Genomic DNA, 17,123 nt, shown 5'->3' on the forward strand with positions numbered 1-17,123 from the left:
AGCTGGGGGTGTCTTTGGGGTCTTGTGACAGAATTGAGAAAAGAGAAATGGAAATCAGTCCACAAAAAAATGAAAATGGCCACAGATACCTTCTCAAAACGCCTCCCTTTAGCCCTTTGGGACAGTGAGGGGAGATAAAATGCAAGATAATCCCTCACCCAGTATATTTATTTCAGTGCATGAATCACAGTATAAACACTTACTGACATTGTTGACACTGTTATACAATAATATTATACAGGATCTGGACTGAATGGTAAAAGCAGCATTTTCAAATTTCCTAAATTTCTACTCTGACTGTACAATCGCACATTTTATTTAACTTATAGTTTACAGGTCTAAAAATTATGTCACTGAAGAACATGAAACCCAAATCAATAGGAATCTTGGAAATAAAACTGCTATTTACATGGAAATACAATGATCATGGCTCCAACTCTGCTAAATCTGTTGCCCTCAAAATGTATTCATTTGATTGATGCCTGAAGATACAGTGACCTACGATTAAATCAGAATACAAGTTAATTTAAACATACCAGCAGGCTAGCGGGGTAGAAAAATCCCTGAAAATATGGAAGTAATTTTAGGACCTCTCAGTGTATGAATATATGATCAAATGCTTGATTTTATCTGACACATAAGCTGTCCCTTTCCCAAGGACAGAGACTTACAGTGACCACAAAAATGCTTTAAAAACAAAGGGCTGCACAGTACATGCTTTTGTTATGGTAGTGTACGTTCTTCATCTTTACATTGTATTTTGCTAAAATATAATTTCATTTTAGGTTATTTTGTATATCGTGGAGCATAAAGATTGTTTTGCTGCATAAAATGTGACATTTGAGCAAACGTATTACATAATATGCAGTAAACATTTCATACAATTTCCCCCTTCTTAATAACTTGGTATGTGGGAAATGTGGGAAATCCTGATAGCTGTCACATTATATTACTGTTAGTCTACATTTGGTAGATTAAGCAAAACAGAAAAGCTGTCGAGCTGCACACATTAAAGAAAGCAAATTAGACAGGAGTACAAATAAAGACCTACCGCTTTGCTTTCGGAACACAAAAGAGCAACGGAGGCTTTAATTTAACTCCACATTTGTACAGATGTTTCTGCAGAGTGGCGATGAAAACTGTATTTTTAAAAAAAAAAGTGTTTCTGTAGTATTATTATTATTATTTTAATTGCCGGGCAAAAATGAGCGTAAAATAAAACCAAAAAAAAAAAACAACCAAAAACACCTTATGTTTTTGTTTCCAAGTAACAAAATCAGGTTTACACTTAACTATGTGGATTTGTAAGTTTAATTGTATCTACTTTACCTGCTGGTTGTTAAGCTACGGGTGCAAAAACAAACTGGATTAATTCTTCCAGTTAGGCAAGTTATGGCCCTAAACTAAGCATAAAGTAAAAGGCATGACTGCTCTTGCACACGTGATAGGATGTTGGCTCCCTCCTGCTGTATCTGTTGTTTGTCACACTGATTGCAGCTCCTCACACTCCCTGTTCTCAGAGTAGCTGGTATGCCAGCACATCATGCAATCCTCTACAGGCACTGAACCACCACTGTAGGTCTTAGTTAAACTCAACAAAAAGGAGAGATGGTGATGTTCTGGGTTCTGCAAATTGCAAACATTAAAACTACAATCAAGACTTACTGTAATGAATAAAACAATTTGTCAAAGCTGGTCTTCACCAGCATCCATAATTAGAAATATGCACATCCACTTGAGACCTTCGGCTGTCTTCAAGTTGGTGAAGACATCAAACGCATTCTTACTTGATTCAATTATCTCACACCAACATATAACACGGCATCACACTGCCACCTAGTGGTCAGGAGATGTGTGTGCAGCGGACATGAACCTCAACAGACACAGAAACACGAGGTCAATTTCTTTCTTTTGTTTTTTACTTAAAATATGCACATATATAATAATTTTAACCATTCAAATTAGAGTGTAAAAAAATCGTTCATTTTAAAGACAAAACCGTGGCCATAGAGACATTTCTTTAAAAGGGCAGGGAGAGAAAAAGACAATCTAGACACATTCACAAATATACATACAGGCCACAAAAACAAAAACAAAACAAAAAAAAAAAAAAAGTGGGGGGAAAAGGGCAAAAAGTATTCAAATAAACTGTATTAACACTTCATATACAAAATTCATAGAGTTTTTTGTGTGGGGTTTTAAGCTCCATTGCAGCCTTGCAATGTATTTTTAAGATCTCATTATCTGTCAGTGTTCAGTGTACAAAAATGTGTAATAATACACATTTACTACACAGTAATAATGTCCGAAGGCATTTGTACAGATCTCTCATGCCATGGCATGTTTTTAACATTTCACATATCAAACAGAAGATGTGTTCAGATGAGATCACTCAAGTTCCTTGAACCGTGCAAACATGGCCTTGCGTACTGCTTGTTTGTAGGTGGCATGGTCCCAAACGACAGGCTCCTTCTTCTTCCTTGGCTAGAAAAGAAAAAAAAAACTCAATAAGATGTCCAGATAACAAAAACCTTTCATAATGCTAAAATCAATCAAATGAAACCCCGCACTTACCGCGACAGGTTCCGCCCCTAAACCAGGCCTCTCGCTGACTTTATTCATTTCCCTAAACACAGGAAACACTGTTAGGCAAATATGACCAGAAGCATGCTTTAAATTTATTTATTTTTACAATTCTAGTAATATTTACTTTGTTTCCCATTTTAGTCACAATAAACACATTTTGTTAATGCCTCTTACCTGGAGCTCCCAGCCCAGGTGTTTTGATGCTGTGGTTGTGAGTGATGGTGTTTTCTTCTTTTCTGTTCTGGTGATTTGGGTGCTTCTTTGGCACTCAGCTGTAGAGGATGCAATCACTTTTACTTAGACTACTGAATTATCCACGCAATACCCTCCTCTGCAAACGTTCCCACTCCACGCATGTCCACTTACTTGTCTTTCCTGGTTCTCCAGTGCCTCCAATTCCTTCTTTGACCTCTTAATTTTAAGGTGGATCTCCATATTTTGCTGTGGAAATAACAATGCAAGTTTTAGAGGCTAAATTTGTAGTATCAGTGCCAATAACTGATGATAGACAAGTCAGAGGGTAGTACTTTGTGCAGATCAGACAGCTGTTGGTGACGGATAAGAGCATCCTTGTTGGGGAACTGCCTTCTACACAACAGACACGCCATCTTCTTCCAGTCAGTCAGTTTGTCGTCCTTTTCTTTTGACTGGCCGCTCTGAGCGGTTTTAACCGTCTCATCCTCCTTTTCTTCCTCCACCTCTTCATCGCTTCCGGCTCCATAGTCTGATGCCAGCATACCCAGGGATCCCATTGGACGCTGAAAACGGAAGCAGATGAAGGTTAAACTGAGAATAACCAAAACACCAAAAATATGACCCAGGAGGAAATCTTACTTTTGACTTCTCGTCTTTCTTAGCAGGAGCAAGGGGCTTCTTAAAAAGATCATCTCCACCTGCAATCTGCAGATGACAGAATAGAAGGAAAAATGATTACAAAACAAAAGAAAGCAATAGCTGTTACTCCTGCATGTGAAATTGAGTCGACTCAATTATGATGTTTGGGGGTCCCTAACCTTCCTTTCAAATACAGCGAAACCAGCATCGGCCGATTTAGACTGCCTCTTATCGTCGTCTGTTCCGGTCTTCAGCAGGGGAGATGGAGCACGCACAGTTTCCTTTTGACGATTCTGGATCTTCGCCCAGCGCTCCATATCTTTCATTATCTGCAAATAGGAAAAAAAACCATTTCTCATCTATTTGCCCCTGCACACATTTATTTAACATTATGCACAGCAGATTTGCTACATAACTGATACCTTGACAGCAGCTAGGCTTCTTGGCTTCTCCTCCTTATCCTTCTCTTTGTCCTTTTTAGCAGAGTCGTCACCTTCTTTGTCCGGAGCAGCACCAGAAGCTGAGCCGGGCTCCTGAGCTGAGCTGGCAGCTGAAACTGGAACTGGTACTGGAACTGTTGAAGCCTGAAGTGACACTGACGGCTTCTTCATTTCTAGAGGAGCATCTGCTGCTGGGTTTGAAAGAATGGCCTGGTCTTCAGCCGTCATGGTAACAGGTTGGTTATCTGCAGAGTTACTTCCTGGGACTGGGACATAGGTCTTTGACACAGCATCCCAGTACAAGTACTCCTGGGCTTGAGCATTATAGAAATACTACACACACACACACACACACACACACACACACACACACACACACACACAACAATAAAAATTAAAACCTCTATTCAAATTCCCTTTGGGGTTGCTTAAAAATCTGCTAAATTAAATCAAAGCATCTTCTTATTACTTAATGACTGGGTCATAATTTTTAATCACCTAAACAATCCATCTTCTCAAAAAGAAGTTGGAGGTACTGGGTAGATGTTTTAATTATGCAGTGAAATCTACAACATACAAACTCGTATTCACATTCTTCACAGCAATCATTAATATCACTGACTCACTAAACTTTGCACTTTTTTAGGCAGTGTGGAGGCTCACCCTGGAGTTCGGATCGTAGTATAGCGTTGTCTCCGGATCGTAATAGAAGCCTGACGTGGCATCATACAAGTAGCTAGACGTGTCTGGAATTTCAGCTCCTGGAGTAAGCATAGCAAATGAATAAACATAAATACATTGGAATTAGGGGTGGGCGGTATAAACTGTATACGGTAGAAACGATATAAATTTGGCCAACGGTAGAGCTTTTGACTATACCACTCTACCGCGCTAGGGCACAACAGTATCATCTGCAAATTATGCCGGGCAACAGTAATAACTACGAGACAAAGCACTTTTGGAATATGGGAAAAGCCAAAAACTGCGCTTCCCCCACTTCCGAACCATTGATTCATTAATGCTGAATTCTCTCGCAGCTGCTCTATTCCCATGTTGTTGCAGTATATTAATGACTAACCTCGTATTGTGGATGGATTATCTCAGTTGTTCTCCTGACTGAAGTTTGGTCCGTTTATAGCATCCTTCCATGCGATTGCATGTGTCCCTAACCACCAGAAACCCTCACGTTAACTTTTATCCAGTGGAAAAAGGTTAGCGTTCATCCTTCAGCTTCACTATGCTAATGTTATGCTAACGTAGCTGTTTTGCTAGCAATCACGTCGTACATCATTATATACCTGCTAGTCCAACTTCAGTAACCCTACAAACGTCACTGCTGTTTAGTTTTCTCTCTTCGTTTATGTTGGAAGTGATAGCAGAGCTGTACGTTTTAATTTTTTCAGAAATCTCTCAGTCAGAACATGGCATATCATGTTTAAGTGGAAACTAGCGAGCTAACTTCCTGCTAACTTCGAACTCCGATGAATTTAATAAATTCTGTTTTCATGGATGCATGGATGTTAAACTTAATTGTTACACCTGGTAAAGCAGCAACGCTTTTCATTTTATTAAATATGAAAGAATTTAGACAGTTTTAACTCTCAGTGTTGCCGCAGTGTTTGTTTGACTTTGGGACCTGGGCCGTGTACTACATAAAATCGGTTCAAAGTCAGTAAGCACAACCAGAATTCATACATAAGGTACACTGTTGATTTTTGAGAAAATTAAAGGATTTTAAGTGTGCCTTATAGTGTGTAAAATACGTTATACAGAAGAAAAGAATATATCGCGATATATATATTTACCACACATGCTTCAAATTATACCTTGATATGGATTTTAGGCCATATCGCCCAGCCCTAATTGGATGGTAGATGATCCTAAAAAAAGACCCATTTAAACCGTCTAACCATAAATGTAGGCCTGTGATCCGTCTGTGGTAGCTGCCATCCCAGAAGACTCTGTGGTCACATGAGTTCCAGCCAACTGGTATGATGGATCCACAGTTGGAGGTGCAAGATAGCCGATTCCCTTTGAGGGGTTGAAAAATAAAGACAGTTATATGGTCACATTTCAGACAGCATATTTGCAACTTTGCTCTTTTGGTATGCAACCTACCAGGGTACCGCTGGGGTCCAATGGCGGCGCAGCATTAGACATCGCAACACCTGAGGAGAAACAATACTTTTTAAATTTAAAAAAAAAAAAAAATTATAACCAACAGGAGAGACACACTAGACTGTATCTGAGAAAGAGTCACCTTGCATTCCAGCAAGAGCACCAGTAGGTGGCTGCAAGAACTGTGGAGGTTGTGGATACTGCTGCTGCTAAAACACAGAAAGAAAATAGATCATCTGAGTTTGTATCATTCACTTCAGCTTCAGTAATTAGAGAGCACTGCACATTTAATAATGCCGACTCTTATTACTTAGATATTTGTTTTTGAAACCCCAGAACTACTACCACCTCGATAAAGATGCAGAACTGCAGTCAATACCTGTTCACATACTTTTGCATAACACCTAAACATCAATAGTCAATGTAACTCATTGCTGACAAATCATGATGCAAGGCAGCACTTGTCAATTAGTGATGCTTTTCATTTTACTTTTTTTTTTTTTTTTTTTTTTTTTATATAAATACCACAAGATATACAAATATAATAGGGAGCTTTTTTAAATATATGACTTTATAATTTACTGTAAAGCTGATGAGCACACAGCCTTTGGTCATGTGTCTTCACCCAGACATCATGCAGAGATGTTCAAACAAGTTCATTCATAATGCACGCCTCCCACGCTGCTTTTGGATGTTCTCACTACAGACATGCCCAAACAAACAACACAGTCTTTAGTCCTGGTTTGTATCCCTAGCTCCTCCTTCCTTCTAGCCTCTTTATCCATCTTATTCAGTAAGTCTGCCCCAGGGCAGCTGTGGCTACAACTGTACCTTGCCTCCACCAGTGTATGAATGTGAGAGTGAATGAATAGTGGAATTGTAAAGCGCTTTGAGGGAACCCAAAGGGCGCTATATAAATGCGATCCATTATTATTATTATTCACTTTCAATCATTCCCTTCTCCCATTCCACTTTTCTTCACCTCCCTTCTCATCCTTACATCCTCCCCCACTGTCATTATCCAACTACTTTACCTTCATATAACTTTCACCCTCCTGTTAGCCCTCTTATTTTTCCCACCTTGCTTCTTCGCTTTTTAACAGTAGCTGCCCTTTACAGCACAGCATGGTAGCTCAGTGACGAGTAATGCAGTCTAACAGACAAACTACATCACCTCAACCTGGGCGACCAGGTGTTTGTTTGGAGTTCTGTGTTCTCCTTAGTCATTAACATCATTAGAAATCAAAGCTCTGGAGTTTAGTAGTATTTGTACAGAACTAATATTATAAACCCTTTTAAGCTGTTATGATCTTAATGAAATTATGCACTTAAATTCACTTTGCCTACTGAACTGAGGAAGGGGTCACTGCTTGGAGCTCCCAATAAAAACAAAAACCAAAAAAACCCTTCATGAGTTTAACATTCAAAGATGCAAGTTTCTATAATTTTTTTTATAATTACCACAACTTACCCCGATTATGCTGCCGTCAGGTGGAAACCCAAGGATAGAAGTGTTTGATTTCTCAACATCTTTTTTGACACTGAAGGAAAACAAAAAAACAAACAAAACAAAAAACAAAAGGTAAAGATTTTTCTAGTGAACATGTCTGATTTGAAAATCTTTGCAACACAGTTACTTACTTTTGGTTCTTCAGGGGTTTTGCAACCTCAGCATATACTCTGACTCCATCGATATAAAGGGGCCTGGGTTTAGTGAGGAGTTCAACCAGACGTGTCACTTGCTACAAAAGAAGAAACAATGGTATGTTCCGGATACTGAACAAATAACCCCATTACAAACTCAACAAGAATGGAAAAGTAGCGATATCTGGCAGTACCTCATGGGAGTCCATGTCAACAAAGCAGAAGCACTTTGATCCAGGTGGTTTGCCTTTCACTAGACGAACATTTCTCTCATCCAAATAAGCAAAGGGATCCAAGGCTTTCAGGATAGTCTCAACAGTTGTTGTGGACTTCACATTTTTTATTATCATGGCTGTAACAGTGACAACAATTTTTTACTTTAACTGTATTAGCACATAACTGAATAAACATATTCATCCATATCAAGATACAAAGGACAACAAACTGAAGTTCGCATACTCTTGCTGTCTTTAAATACAGAGTCAGACTGTTGCGAGGGGTGATGAGGAAGGTTGCGGTTGTTCCAAGACTCTGCCTGTTGCTCCGTATCATGCTGTTGAAGCCGCTGGTCCACCTGCTGCTGCCAGGCCTCTGGAGTGAGGTCAGAGCTACGCTGCCACTGACTATGAGAAAAGGTCTCAATCGGATCCTTTGGTCTGGACCCATTCAGGTTCATCTTCAGCTCTTCCAAAGGTTCATCTGATATGGGCAATTGGGGCTCCTGGATTTGAGGTACTTTGTGATCTGATTCCTGTAGCAAGAGAAAATGCGAGCCATAAATTTTAAAAAGCATTTTTTCACGTCATCTTTTACTTAGATATTAGCTTTATTTTATTTACAAAGTCATCTTGCTCCTATAAGCTAGTACAAGTTACTATTGTTGCTGTTTTCTATTAATGTAAGCCCAATAATCAATGTGTTCTGATAATTCAGAAGAAACTGTTTTTTGAACTGAAGAACTAAAGATTCTTTATTCACTCACATGAACACGTCTTTCACACTCTTCTGGCTGGATATACTTAATTGATGTAGTTCTAGTGCCAACCTTTATAGACCCCTGAAAGAAGAACAGAAAATACCAGTCAACACTAAACTTCCCAGTTACTCATATCTAAAATACCAGTGACACCCAACATGCACTGTGGCAGGTTTAGCCCTCCTCTCTTCTATGAGGACAAAACGGGCCATCACTAATGAAAAAGTGCAAAGCCCATGTCCATGACCCATGCTACACATGGGTCATTAGTCCCCAAATAAACAGCTAGTTGAAAGGGGACCACAAATAAGCGCTGTCTATGGATTATATTCATTACTACTCTATCAATAGATAAAATTATCATGTGGGCCATTATAATCTCACATTTCTTGAGCCAAAGTAACATGCTGAAATGTATTTTTTGCCCAACCAAAACCCAAAGCTATGCAACTCACTATTAAACAAGAAAAGGACAGGTAACCCCGAACTGAAGAGCTAAAATAGGCAATGTTTTTCTTTTTTTTTGTCAAAAATAACTGAGATCATACCAATTTTTTTCCCTCTCAATCCACCAGCCTTATTAAACAGTCGGCACATGAAGTCTGAGAAGTGTCATTAGAATCAGATTATCTACAGTTGTCCCTTTCTCACATGGAGCACGCAGTAGATATGTCCACATTTGATGCATTGTCAATACTAAAAACACTCCAGAGAGTTGCATAGTCAGAGCGGGTAGGAGGCTGGACACATGGCGCCCACTGCTCCTTGTGAAGTCACCAGACCTGCACTAGTCTCACATTTGCAGAATCAGATATAACGCAGACTTAGATATAGAGAGCTGGTCCAGACATTAGAAATTTCACTCTTGGTCTACAAGTCAGCCATCCACGGAAGAATAAAGATCACTCTAAAGTGCTAGATGAGAACCAAATTCTGAGCAGATGAGTTGTACAAACCAAACATTGCCACTGTAAATAACCCATTTCCAACACCAGGCTGTATCTGCATGAGATGTATCCAAGCAAAACCTGTTTTTACAAATTTTGAACCATTTATCATCCATAATACCGTGGAAGTCAAAAATGCATCTGAATGTGGCCAGTGTGTCTTCATTCCAGAGCCATTATTTTACCCCCCAAAAACTAGAGCCATCCTTTTCCTCTCCCAGGAGTTTCAAGGTGGATATTCAAATATTTGTCATTAAAACCTGACAACTGATTCCATTGGGGTATGTTTTTTTTGAACGAGCCGATCACAAGCTGCTGAACATGTACAAAAATAAATAAGTTATTGGTGTAATAAAGGTGAAAAGCAAAACAGTCAACTTGAGCCAAAACAGCTACACATTTCAGCAAAAATCCAACTGGCCAAGATAAGTCAAGATCAAAGTTGCTCCAAGCAATCCAAAGGCCGATATCGAAAACCACAAAAACAAATAAATAACTGATGAGTTCAAGAGGCCAGCAAGAATTTGCAAGACTTGCATTCTGAGAAAAAGTTGAAGATAAATGAAATTGAACCAAAAACATAAGACATACTGCAGAAACCTGAAGACAAGACTGTTTGCAACTGTGTCTTGAAGCTTTGTGAATCTGTATTCCCCACTTTCAGGCATTCCATGAAAATTTGTGCAGTCAGAGAATCCATCCAATAAATGTTGTGGCATAGCACCAAAAACAGAAATGTCAACATAATGAAGGACCCTAAAGGAACAGTCAGCGGCTTGATCACAAATCAAACATCTTCATTACGAAGAAACGCCAAAATAACTTTCTTGGCGATTCAACAACAGCTGAAATAATATAGTCAAGATATCGTCCACTTATTTCAGTTTGCACCAAAGTCGTGAAGCAACAAACTACAGCGCCAAGCTGCAAGCACAGCTAAAAGCTCTCGAATGCAAAGTAGTTACAGACATTATAGATAAGTGGGTATTCACTATAATGCTTTACCTGTCCTAAAATTACAACTGGAAAAGGTTTCAATCAAGACCCCAAAATAATAATTTGAATGAAGACAGTCAGCAACACAGCTTACAGCCACCACACACAACTCTTACAAAACAAATACGGTCAACTGGTGAAAAGTGACATCTTTCAGCTACTTCAATCAATCAGTTACATTTCAGCTACAATACTGTTTTTCAACCCCAAGCCTCAAGATGAACCGACTGTCACCTTCTGATATGCCTTCAAACTCTATTCCTCAAACTTGGAATCTTTCAAAGGGTGCCGGTACAGAAAACGAGCACCAATCAGCCTCCTTTTTCCCCCCATTTTATGGGAAATCCCGTGAAAATTGCTGTGTAAAATGTTAAAACTTGCAGCTGCTTACTTGAAAACAAAATGCCACCACAAGACAAAGGCACCCATGTGTCGCAAGCAGCAAAAAATTTCCTTTGGTCTTCATAACCAAATAGAGTAAACGTTCGAGTTTAAAAAGAATAAATGTTAAAAATCATTGATTCATTGTAGATAATGAGACTAGCTTTTCATCAAACGTTAAACCATGCAAGAACTATATTTATAGTTTCTGGTTAAATACGTTGTAGTGTTACTCGTTTGGCACATCATGGCTGAAATCTGAAAAGTTAGGACTAGTAATCAATAAAAGGAAAACCAGTTACTGTCTGTACATACTGTTTTAAAGTCGTATTTTTTCTAGATCGACCTAATAGGTTATCTGTGGCATTATTATGGCTGTGTGGATAAGCACTGATATGTTAATAAAAGAGATTAGGACCACCTATTAAAATATATATGTATATATGTATATATATATATATAAAATAAGAAAAAAAAGATCTCTTAAACTGTCGACATCTGACATCATCTCCTCAGCCAAGATGACTTCACTAAGAATTAAAGCAATCCCTTCCATGGTTCTCTTCCTCCCCATTTACTAAATGCCCCCTCAACCCCTAGTAATCCTGATGGAAGAGATGGCCTTCGTAGAGTGACGAGGATGGGCCACCTTGTTGGACTCCATGAAGTGGACTGCATCCTCGAGGTTTAAAAACTCCACATAGGCCGTATCGTAGCTGTAACCTGGGGACAGCATTTGAAATACAGATGGGTTTTTGTTAGTCAATGCCAGTAATGATAGTCACCCAGTGAAACATTACAAGAATGCATTTGTGAATACATCGAGACAAAGCGAGCGAATTTTCACACCTTTACCGACACCCATACCTTTTCAGGAAAACTTTTAGTTTATGCCTTTTTTTTTTCTTAATCAGTCTTCAGATGACTGACGACATTTCAGACTCGTCATGAAAGGCTTTGATAAGCCAAGCCTTAACAAACCACTGGCAAGTGAGTGTTTGAGTAGAGAGCACCATGGAGACAGAAAAATTTACAATTTGTGTTCATATCTAATCAAAAACGAAAAAAAGGCACCCATTTCTGTGAGGTGTTTTGATACATTTGACATGATCTTCACAAAAAAGCTCAGCATCATGAAGGCACTGCGTGTACAGCGACCCACTGAGGAAAACTTTCACACTAAAGCAGATGTTTAAATCAGCAAGATGAACAAAGCGCCAGCAGAGGGCTTTCCATTTCAGATTGGCAGACATCTTTTCCCCCCTGATCAGAGTACTTGGATAGCGTCCCCGAAGGACACATTCAGCAAGTCACATGCCACACGTCTTTTTTCTGACGGGTCACCAAATATCACTCTCCAAAAGCTGCTAATATTTAATCTTGCTAAGTCTTTTTAAGCGCTGGCAAAGACCCCAGGTCCTCAAACATGAAAAAGGATTGCAGAAACACCCCACCCCCCTGCTTCTTTTCACTGAGCAAGTTACCAGAGACAACCAACAAGAAAAGCAACCAAGAATGTAAAGAAATAAAGAATGCGGAGGTTCGAATGTCGTAAAAGCGAATCGTCAGGACAGACTAGCGAGAAACTGTCCCAAACAGTTCCACAAAGAAATTTCATTCTTACCTGGCACAACCTTCTTGATTTTCATCCCCTGCATTGGCACACCATCACGAGCTGCAAAAGCACCAAGAATCTGCAAAACATTTCAAAATGAGTAAGCTATGTCATGTCTGTCTATGCCAATTAAAAACACAGTATGGTTTAAAAATAGATAATGTAAAAGACAAGGTTGCATTTCTATTTCAATTACCTGCTCCATTGTGGCAGTCTTAGGAATACCAGTTACAGATATAGTATTGGAAACGTTGTCTTCCATTGATGCACTCCTGTAATCTTGATCCTTTCAGGCAGCATCCATTAAAATATTCAAATATTATTAATACAATATATTGTTAAACAAATACTAGTGAGGAAAAACAAATTACACATACCTTGGAACCAGAATCGCTAAACTTTGAAGGTGAGATTGGTTTAGACTCTTTAAGGAGTTTCTCTGGAGCTTGAAGTTCTTCATGTTTGTAGTCAAAAACCCCTCCAGAGCCTGTTCTGTAATCAATGTCCCTATAGTCCTGATCTCTTGCCTGTATAGTGCTGCTGCTTGGGAAGTCCTGTTCGGGCCCTAGCTTACCCCTTCCAGGTCCTTGATTTGGTGGGATATCCTTCATCTCTTTAAAGCGATCAGTTGGCTCCTGAATTTCGTGTAAAGGATGATTCTTCTCCAAAGGCGGCCTTTCATCACAATTTGATTTATTGTGAATATGCTTTGGGTCTCTTTCCCCAAGCCAATGTTTACCCTCATTTTCTCTTCCTTGAGGGCCAGTAAGGGGACTTATTTGTGGAAGTGGAAGATCTTGTGGGCCTTTGCTTCCAATTGGTGGTAGACCCATGGGAGGAAAGCGATCACCACGAGGAAAGCCAAGATCCTTCCGTGGAAAGTCAACAGATGGTCTATCCCGCTCATTAAAGCCTGGTGGATCCCTAATATTCACATCTCGGCCAAAACCTACAGGTAAGCTGGGTTCAGGTACACCACCCATACCTTTGTTGAAGAAAGAGTTGCTATCCTTTCGACGGTTCTTCCATTCTTCTGCAAGTGTCATCTCTTCACCACTCCGATAATCCATAAGGGGACTGTTACTCTGCTCAGAATATTCTCTCTTTCTGATAGTGTCTACTGCACCCATAAAGTCTGACCTAGGAGGACCGACATCTGGAGGTATGTCTGGTCTTCCTCTGTTTTGTGGAGGGACATCATTATTTCCGAATCTTAAAGGAGATCGATCTCTACCTCTAAATTCAGCTGAAGGTCCGGGACGATTTCTGAAATCCATATCAGAATCAAAGCCACCCCTTGCATTGAAAGGCGGCCCTCCTCTCCTGTCAGTGTCCATCATTCTCCTGTCACGTGCAGCCATGTCCATATCATAGCGACCTGCCTCTCCCATTGGTGGTCTGTCATGCATGTCTATAAATCCATCCTTTCGCTCCATGGGGAACCCTCTTCTTCCATCAACATTGGGATTGCTAAACCGTGGCATATCGTAATGGAATGGTTCCCTCTCCCTCATATCCATAAACCTGTTTGTTTCTCGAGGCGGCATACCCCTGCCTCCCATATCTACGGAGTTCCTGCCGGGCCCAGGGAGACCCGAAGAATTCATAAGTTTGTCTCTAATGGAATTTTCATAGTGCCGCCGAAGACTGAAATCAGGCTCTTCTCCAGGTCTGAAGAACTCTCTGTTTGGCTCCCTTCCTCGCATATCATGTTGGTCCATATCACGCCCCCTCATGGGTGGCCCATCCATCCTCCTCATTTCCATAGGCGGCAGATCAAGGGGTCTTGGGCCCATATGACCTATATTCATCCCATCTCTACCTCTATAGTCAGGCATGGGACGATCTCTGCCCCCAAACATTTCTCCACGGTGATCACCACTGGAATATATTAATATTTATTAAAATATTATTTAAAACAAAAAACAGGTGCAAGCATGGTAGAACTAAGTGACATCCAATGATTCAGTTTAATTGAATTCACTGAGGCTTTATTAGCATGGGTTTCACGAAACAATAGTGCAAAAGCATCAGAATTTATCAAGCTATTTGGATAGTACATCATGACAATAATCTGTACATCATGACAATAATCTGTACATTAATACAGTTTTATGCTTCATGTTGACAACATGAAAATACAATGTATCACATGCATGTCTGTGTGCATAGGTAATTTAAAGTCCTTAGGTTGTGGCATGTTAATTAAGAATAGGTATTCTTTGAAAGAATATGTATTATGTAGATTTTGTAAATTTAAATATACAAAATCTGAGGATTTACTTTGTTAAAGCAACTTTTACATTTCAGAAAATGAATGTCTGTCTTAACCTCACTTGCTTAACAGTTATCACTGACCACATATAACCTTCATATCATCTTAAGATGTTTATTCTTTTCCATTTTCAAAATAGGATTGATTACATTTTTATACCACCAGCTGTATAGTTTTACACCAACTGGTGTTGGGCTAGGAGTGGGAACTGTATCGTTTCTGAGAAGGACCAGTTAGTCCCAGCACCAAATGACACAGCAGCTGTTGTGTGTGGGGAGATTTAGCATGGAGGTTTTTATAGGTTTGGAAAAACATTTGAGTGAGAATATTTTGTAGAGGTCTGTGTGCTTATCTACATGTATTTGTTTGTGGTTCTTTGTCTACATGAGAAATGCCTTTACAGACTTTTGCTAATAAAGGTTCTGACATGTCCCCCATTGTGTAGTGCTGAGTGGACCTCATACTTCACTACTCTATAGCAATATGGATAATCTTAAACCAGATTTGACAGTGAGCGGATATGTTTATCCAGATCAATACAAACATTCGATGGTTCAAGGTAGGTAGCAAAATGTAATGCATAACTTTTTCAAATTAATGATAGTGTCAAATCACATCAGCAGTCGCTTAAAGGCGCTATAAGTTGTAAGGCAAAGACCCTACAATAATTATATAATAATCTTTCAAAATATGCAAATACATTTCCTACTGCTTGCAAATAGCATTACAGATTAAAAACATGTGAAATTGGGCAGAAATAAATACACAATAGCACATCTTAAAGTCAATACGCGCTTATGACTAAATGATGCTCGTTTACCGAAAGGGTGGTCCTCCCCGTGGTCCTTGCCCTGGTCCATCCCACATTCTTATAAGTCAGTATCCTATCTGCAGAGTAAAAAAAACCAATTTGCGTTATTATCCACACCATCTAAGCTACCTATGGTACATCGGTCATTTAATAATAAAGATGATAACTACTGGGCTTTGACAGAAAAAAAACCAATAGGACTGATCAGAAATCTCTGAATGCACAGTCACGTGAAAGTGTCCATTTATATGTCAGGAAGAGCGCTATTAGGCCGAAACAAAGATGATTTTCAAAAGATGGCTGCACGGGATAAACATGCAGTGTGGCGTGAGTGCTAATGGTTGCCCACAAAAGAACGGCTCGCTAATTATAGCCATAGGTAGGCCTCACAAAACTACGCCACAACATAGACAAACAATGATGTCCTACTAATTGAACTGCGAAGGAATTCAACGACACGATCGAATCATTTCATCAGCGACAGTGTTTTAACTTGTAAGACCGTTGTAACAAAAGTCAGTCTACCGTAAGTGATGAGTGACGCTATCGAAGCTAACGTAACTTGGCTAACGATTAAAGGACGTTTTCGTTTTCCAAGCTTCCAACTGCGCAGCACCTTCACCAAGGCTTATTTTTTACAGTATTATTACGTGTATATTCAGTGTATGGAACCCACCTCGGTTGCTCCTCGAGCTGAGAGTTGATACTGCGAGAATTTGTCGCTCAGACCGTCGATGGCTTGAACGAACTGCCGAAAAATGGAGGCGTGTGCTCTTCTTCTACAGCTGCTGCAGCGCAGACTCGTCTTCTTCGTTTTTGTTATACTATACCTATGCAGGGCGAATTGCTACCACCCAGCGGTTATTAAATACAATAATAACAAGAAGAAGAAGATGATGATGATCTCCTCCCACTGCACCTCAAAACTTTCTCTGTGGTCTTTCTCTTTTACCTCCTGTCTGGAAGTTCCATGTTCCACTGCCTTTGTCCAGTAGATCCATTATCCTTCCTCTGCACATGTCCAAACCATTTCAGCCATCCCTCTCTAATTTTACCTCTATGACGTGCTTTCTAATTTCTAATCCTGTCCTTTCTGGTCCCTCAAATGAAAATTTAAGCATCTTCCACTCTGCCACCTACAGTTCCTCCTCTCCTTTTTGTTAGAGTCTCATAATAATAATAATAATAATAATAATAATAACAATAATATGTTTCATATTGGGTGTCCAATTGAGTTTAGTTTTCAAAAATCACTGAAAATCCAATTTACCACAGACAATTATAGAAGCCCCATGCTAAAGTCTAAAGCTTAAAGGCACAATAAACAATATAAATATTGGCTGGGACATTTTATGAACATGCATGTGTTTGCATATGTTGCATCTATTGTTTGTTTTCTGTGTCAGCAATTATCACAGTTTTTAATTAAATACACTTTCTTGGTATAATATTACTGGAATTGCTGATCTGGTCTGACATTGGGCAAAAGGCATGGATTCT

At 39.5% G+C, this 17,123-nt stretch overlaps 1 protein-coding gene across 2 annotated transcripts; it reads right to left on the bottom strand.

Annotated features, from left to right (window-relative positions):
• Positions 1-1,897: 1,897 nt before the first annotated feature.
• On the bottom strand, positions 1,898-16,431 carry LOC120715110 (RNA-binding protein 6). Of its 2 annotated transcripts, none has more exons than XM_040001944.1 (23): positions 16,300-16,431; positions 15,633-15,700; positions 12,915-14,418; positions 12,734-12,823; positions 12,547-12,616; positions 11,572-11,645; positions 8,605-8,679; positions 8,082-8,373; positions 7,817-7,974; positions 7,620-7,720; positions 7,450-7,519; positions 6,121-6,184; positions 5,979-6,028; positions 5,771-5,891; positions 4,524-4,621; positions 3,843-4,193; positions 3,600-3,749; positions 3,421-3,486; positions 3,114-3,344; positions 2,953-3,027; positions 2,761-2,858; positions 2,575-2,626; positions 1,898-2,484 (listed from the first exon to the last, which is right to left on the bottom strand). In XM_040001944.1, the coding sequence occupies exons 2-23, from the start codon at positions 15,677-15,679 to the stop codon at positions 2,389-2,391; spliced, it is 3,933 nt and encodes a 1,310-aa protein (XP_039857878.1). In that variant the 5' UTR covers positions 15,680-15,700; positions 16,300-16,431; the 3' UTR covers positions 1,898-2,388. The 2 variants fall into 2 exon arrangements, with proteins under 2 accessions (XP_039857878.1, XP_039857869.1); XM_040001935.1 differs by having other exon boundaries at positions 6,121-6,187.
• Between the last annotated feature and the right edge of the window lie 692 nt (positions 16,432-17,123).

The sequence above is a fragment of the Simochromis diagramma genome, unplaced genomic scaffold, assembly GCF_900408965.1.
Source record: "Simochromis diagramma unplaced genomic scaffold, fSimDia1.1 OVJJ01000320.1, whole genome shotgun sequence".
Lineage (NCBI taxonomy): Eukaryota > Metazoa > Chordata > Actinopteri > Cichliformes > Cichlidae > Simochromis > Simochromis diagramma.